General features: G+C 40.5%; 2 protein-coding genes across 3 annotated transcripts in view; one reads left to right on the top strand and one right to left on the bottom strand.

The window, feature by feature from the left end:
• The window catches only part of LOC105487983 (family with sequence similarity 133 member A), a 39,650-nt gene extending 37,886 nt beyond the window's left edge, over positions 1–1,764 (bottom strand). For both annotated transcript variants that reach the window (XM_011751637.2, XM_011751631.2), the window contains exons 1-2: positions 1,238–1,764; positions 757–830 (exon numbers count right to left, since the gene is read on the bottom strand). The gene's annotated coding sequence lies outside the window, so the exon portion shown is untranslated. The remainder of the gene's footprint in view (positions 1–756; positions 831–1,237) is intronic.
• Positions 1,765–1,912: 148 nt separating this feature from the next.
• Positions 1,913–3,851, top strand: LOC105487982 (nucleosome assembly protein 1 like 3). Its single transcript, XM_011751629.2, has one exon. The coding sequence runs from the start codon at positions 2,202–2,204 to the stop codon at positions 3,729–3,731; it is 1,530 nt and encodes a 509-aa protein (XP_011749931.1). The 5' UTR covers positions 1,913–2,201; the 3' UTR covers positions 3,732–3,851.
• The last annotated feature ends 2,149 nt before the right edge of the window (positions 3,852–6,000 follow it).

The following is a 6,000-nucleotide window of genomic DNA, read 5'->3' on the forward strand; positions in this document are numbered from 1 at the left end:
TATAAGGGGAGAGATGGTATAGAAATAGCCACCCTATAAGAGGAATCTGTTCAAATAAATTAAGGCAATTATTTCCATAGAATATGCACTTATTTAAAAATAAGATGTTGATCATTTGCCATGAAAATATAGCCATTAGTAACTGATAAATTACATGAAAAGACTACAAAACATAATATGGTATCACATAGATAAAGCAGTATACATAAATAGGCAGGTATGTATATGCACAAGGAAATTTCTAGAAGGAAGTGCATCAAAATGCTAGTAATTCTTATCATTTGGTGGTTAAGATTGTGTGTTTTTACTACTGTTGGAATTTTCTGTATTGAGGTTTTATCTTTGCAATGTTCACAGACTTTGACAATTAGAGATATACAATAAAAGTAAATGCATTTATGAGACAGAAAAGCATTTCATAACTTTTAAAAACGTGACTACATGACAAAGCACAAATTCTATAAAGATTAATCTAACTTCAATACAGTTCCTCATTTGAAATGAATAATTTATCATATTTCATATTTTAATTTACAACTTGTATTCTATGACCAGGTTAAGATAGTTAATGTGGTTAAGTAGGCTATTGTCTACATTAGTATGCCAAATTACCTCTGTGGATTTTCCTGTTTCCATAGAATTATCAAGATTATTATCTAAAATAAATCTCTAAATGACTGCATCCTGTAAACTTTTATTCAGATGGAGATGAGTAATTTTTGTCATTCTTTAAAATGTGCTAAATATGATCCTTACCTTTCAATGAAAAGTAAATACTCGTCTTTTTTATTGTACCAAGGTAGTTGTTCTGTAGCAGAAAAAAAAAAATCCTGTAAATAAAAATAACAAATACCCGTTTTTAAACTTCATTTTGCAAAAGTTTATTCACATATTACTGGACTTGTAAATCATACTATAGTATGGCTAGAATTTTACAACATTAGAAGGAAATTGGTGGCAGATGACATCGCATACACTGACAGAAGATGCACATTCATTAGCACAAATTCCCCCTCCCATCCCACTGTTCTTGGAATTGAAACCTGCTGCACAAAAGTATAACGCAAATCATTTGCTTTTTAACAATACTACCTAACATTTAATACACTCTTTGTTTTATCTACAAGGTTGTTGCAAGCATTGAGAAGGGCTACGTGGCAAGTTAGCAGCAAGGTTGGGGTATATAATATGCCAGCCTAAAAAGAGAAATATAATAAAAATGGTGTAACTGACTCACGGCAACATGGGTTCGCAAACCTTGTAGATGGATATAAACCAGGCTTGCCAAACATCACAGACAGCACTTATTAAATCAGCTTCGTGGAATGCAATACGCCTGCTGTCTAGTCCCTCCCCCCTCTGCCAATAACCGACTCTCCCCTTTTTTATCCAGTGTAAAAATACTGCTCATAGAATATTTAGAGAAAATCGTTTTGTTTTTAAATCGTCCACAGTCACACTACCCAATGACGCCATTTGGACCATTTTCATTCAATTTTTTTTTTTTTCTTTTACAGATTTTTGTCAAGAGACCCGTGACAAACTAAACGGGAATTCAGGATGGGCGGATGGGAGAAGGAAGACACGCCTCTTCTGCCCTTGTTAGGAACTATGGCTGGTATTTTTACCTCATGTCTACGCTTTTTTTTCCTCTTTTAATTATAAAACTATAAATATAGACTTTTTGGGGGGCTCGGGGACACCTTCCAGGGGGTCGCACCTCAGCCGGCGAGCAGCGTCTGGGAAGGTGGGCGGAGCCAGGAGTAGTGGCGTTTGGCCGTTCGTTGGGCGTACGGTTTGTCAATTAAGGTGGACCAGCAAATGAGGAGCGAACTAAAGGCACACTGGGAACGAAATTAACGGGAGGTCTGACTGCGAGGGGAGGGGGCTCGCGATCTAAAACGAGAAGAGATCTCGGGGTCTCATACTGCGCCATTCGGCTGCGGTACATCTCGGCACTGTGTAGCTGCAGCCGGGAGAGGCCTTGCCGCCACCGCTGTTGCCCAGGCCTCCACTGCCGCTGCCACCTCAGCGCCGGCCTCTGCATCCCCAGCTCCAGCTCCGCTCTGCGCCGCTGCTGCCATCGCCGCTGCCACCTCCGCAGCCCGGGCCTCCGCCGCCGCCACTCAAGCATCCGTGAGTCATTTTCTGCCCATCTCTGGTCGCGCGGTCTCCGCGGTAGAGTTTTTCAGGCTTGCAAGATGGCAGAAGCAGATTTTAAAATGGTCTCGGAACCCGTCGCCCATGGGGTTGCCGAAGAGGAGATGGCTAGCTCGACTAGTGATTCTGGGGAAGAATCTGACAGCAGTAGCTCTAGCAGCAGCACTAGTGGCAGCAGCAGCGGCAGCAGCAGTAGTGGCAGCAGCAGCAGCAGCAGCGGCAGCGGCAGCAGCAGCAGCAGCGGCAGCACTAGCAGCCGCAGCCGCTTATATAGAAAGAAGAGGGTACCTGAGCCTTCCAGCAGGGCGCGGCGGGCCCCCTTGGGAACAAATTTCGTGGATAGGCTGCCTCAGGCAGTTAGAAATCGTGTGCAAGCGCTTAGAAACATTCAAGAAGAATGTGACAAGGTAGACACCCTGTTCTTAAAAGCAATTCATGATCTTGAAAGAAAATATGCTGAACTCAACAAGCCTCTATATGATAGGCGGTTTCAAATCATCAATGCAGAATACGAGCCTACAGAAGAAGAATGTGAATGGAATTCAGAGGATGAGGAGTTCAGCAGTGATGAGGAGGTGCAGGATAACACCCCTAGTGAAATGCCTCCCTTAGAGGGTGAGGAAGAAGAAACCCCTAAAGAAAACCCAGAGGTGAAAGCTGAAGAGAAGGAAGTTCCTAAAGAAATTCCTGAGGTAAAAGATGAAGAAAAGGAAGTTCCTAAAGAAATCCCTGAGATAAAGGCTGAAGAAAAAGCAGATTCTAAAGCAGACTGTATGGAGGCAACCCCTGAAGTAAAAGAAGATCCTAAAGAAGCCCCCCAGGTAAAGGCAGATGATAAAGAACAGCCTAAAGCAACAGAGGCTAAGGCAAGGGCTGCAGTAAGAGAGGCTCATAAAAGAGTTCCTGAGGAAAGGCTTCAGGACAGTGTAGATCTTAAAAGAGCTAGGAGGGGAAAGCCTAAAAGAGAAGACCCTAAAGGCATTCCTGACTATTGGCTGATTGTTTTAAAGAATGTTGACAAGCTCGGGCCTATGATTCAGAAGTATGATGAGCCCATTCTGAAGTTCTTGTCGGATGTTAGCCTGAAGTTCTCAAAACCTGGCCAGCCTGTAAGTTACACCTTTGAATTTCATTTTCTACCCAATCCATACTTCAGAAATGAGGTGCTGGTGAAGACATATATAATAAAGTCAAAACCAGATCACAATGATCCCTTCTTTTCTTGGGGATGGGAAATTGAAGATTGCAAAGGCTGCAAGATAGACTGGAGAAGAGGAAAAGATGTTACTGTGACAACTACTCAGAGTCGCACAACTGCTACTGGAGAAATTGAAATCCAGCCAAGAGTGGTTCCTAATGCATCATTCTTCAATTTCTTTAGTCCTCCTGAGATTCCTATGATTGGGAAGCTGGAACCACGAGAAGATGCTATCCTGGATGAGGACTTTGAAATTGGGCAGATTTTACATGATAATGTCATCCTGAAATCAATCTATTACTATACTGGAGAAGTCAATGGTACCTACTATCAATTTGGCAAACATTATGGAAACAGGAAATACAGAAAATAAGTCAATCTGAAAGATCTTTCAAGAATCTTAAAATCTCAAGAAGTGAAGCAGATTCATACAGCCTTGAAAAAAGTAAAACCCTGACCTGTAACCTGAACACTCTTATTCCTTATAGTCATGTTTTTGTGGTTTCTTGGTAGTCTGTATTTTAAAAATTGTCCTAAAAAGTGTCTAAGTGCCAGTTTATTCTATCTAGACTGTTGTAGTATAATATTCTTCAAAATATGTAAGCTGTGGTCAATTATCTAAAGCATGTTAGTTTGGTGCTACAGTGTTGATTTTTGTGATGTCCTTTGGTCATGTTTCTGTTAGACTGTAGCTGTGAAACTGTCACAATTGTTAACTGAAACAAATATTTGCTTGAAAAAAAAAAGTTCATGAAGTACCAATGCAAGTGCTTTATTTTTTTCTTTTTTCCAGCCCAGAAGACTAAGCGTTTAAATCTGCTTGCACTAGCTGTGCCTTCATTAGTTTGCTATAGAAATCCAGTACTTATAGTAACTAAAACAGTGTATTTTGAAGTTTGACTGCTTGAAAAAGATTAGCATACATTTAAGAATGTCAAGACCACATTTGATTCAACTGAGACCTTGTGTATGTGACATATAGTGGCCTATAAATTTAATGATAATGATGTTACTGTTTACCACCGAGGTGTTAATATGACATAGTATTTTTAAAAAAGTTTCTTCATCTTATATTGTGTAATTGTAAACTGAAGATACCATGTTTTCTTTGTATTATGTTCTACCTTCCCTTTCACTGAAAATGATCATTTGATAGTTTTTCATGTTCTTTTATTGCAACTTAAAATAAATAAATATTAAAGTGTGTTATACTATGAAAATCTAGCCTTTTCTCCTGACTATAAAAGAGGGATGCTTATCATAGAAAAAAGTAGAGGATCACAAGGAAGGGGACAATTTAATAAAAAGATAACTATTATTAACATTCTGATGTATTTCCCACATCTTAGCTTTTCTGTTGGAGGACACTCATTCAAGATTTTGGAGAGCAATGGGACAAGGAGAAGGAACAGGGCATGGAGGGAAAGGAAGGGAAAGGTAGAAGAGGGTGGGGATGGGTAAGGGAGGAGGGAGAAAGGAGGGGTGGAGGAGAAAGAAGAGAGAGGTGAAAAAGGGAAAGGGAGGAAGGTGGGTAAGGGAGGAGGGAAAAAGGAGGGATGGAGAAGAAAGGTGAAAAAGGGAAAGGGAGGAAGGTGGGTAGCAGAAGGAATGGAGGGGGCAAAGGGAACTGGAGAGAAGAGGGGAGGGAGAGCAGGAGTACCTCACTCACAACGCCACTTATATGTAAGACAAGCTATGGAAGGTCACACTACCTTGACTCATTTTTTCTTACAGGTGACACCAGGCTTTCATCTCTTCACCATGCAGCTGGTCACAGAGAGATCCTAAGATTTTGCTTTGAGATAAGTGTGAGGAGGTTCCCTCACACTTAAACTCAGTTTACCAGGGAGTTTGCACTGGACATAAAGGGAAAAGCACAACATATAATAAAGTGGTGTCTTATTTCACATTTGTCATTTCTGGGTCCACATATGTTTTCCTTGAAAACCTCATAGGAAACTGTAGCCAAAGTAAGACAGGATTTTAGAATTTCTGGCTCTCTAGGCATAAAATGATCTATAATAGTCTTCCATACCACACCATATATAGTTTAGCATCTTTTATTCTGCTTAACAATAGTCACTCCCCAATTTCTATAATGTAAAAATTTTAAAACCGATGTCATATTTAACCAACCACGTGTTCAGATAGTTAGGTTTACTTTATGATTTTCCACAACATGAGGAAGCAAATTATTGTTTCTAGCAATACCACAGCGTTTTTTGTTTTGTTTTGTTTTGTTTTTGTTTTGTTTGTTTGTTTTGAGACAGAGTTTCACTCTTATTGCCCAGGGTGGAGTGCAACCTCCGCCTCCTGGGTTCAAGTGATTCTCCTGCCTCAGCCTCCAAAGTAACTGGGATTACAGGCATGTGCCACCACACCCAGCTAATTTTGTATTTTTAGTAGAGACGGAGTACCTCTGCGTTGGTCAGGCTGGTCTTGAACTCCCGACTTCAGGTGATCTGCTCACCTCAGCCTCCCAAAGTACTGGGATTACAGGCATGAGCCACTGCGTCTAGCCCACTGCATTTTTTTTTTTTTACAGTGCCTATTTTATTTTTGAGATTTTTGCATCCATGAAGAATGGATATGGCAGATTCACTTATATGCCAAAACTAAAATGAAGAATGTAACAAATATAG

Source organism: Macaca nemestrina, chromosome X (genome assembly GCF_043159975.1).
Source record: "Macaca nemestrina isolate mMacNem1 chromosome X, mMacNem.hap1, whole genome shotgun sequence".
Taxonomy (NCBI): Eukaryota; Metazoa; Chordata; class Mammalia; order Primates; family Cercopithecidae; genus Macaca; species Macaca nemestrina.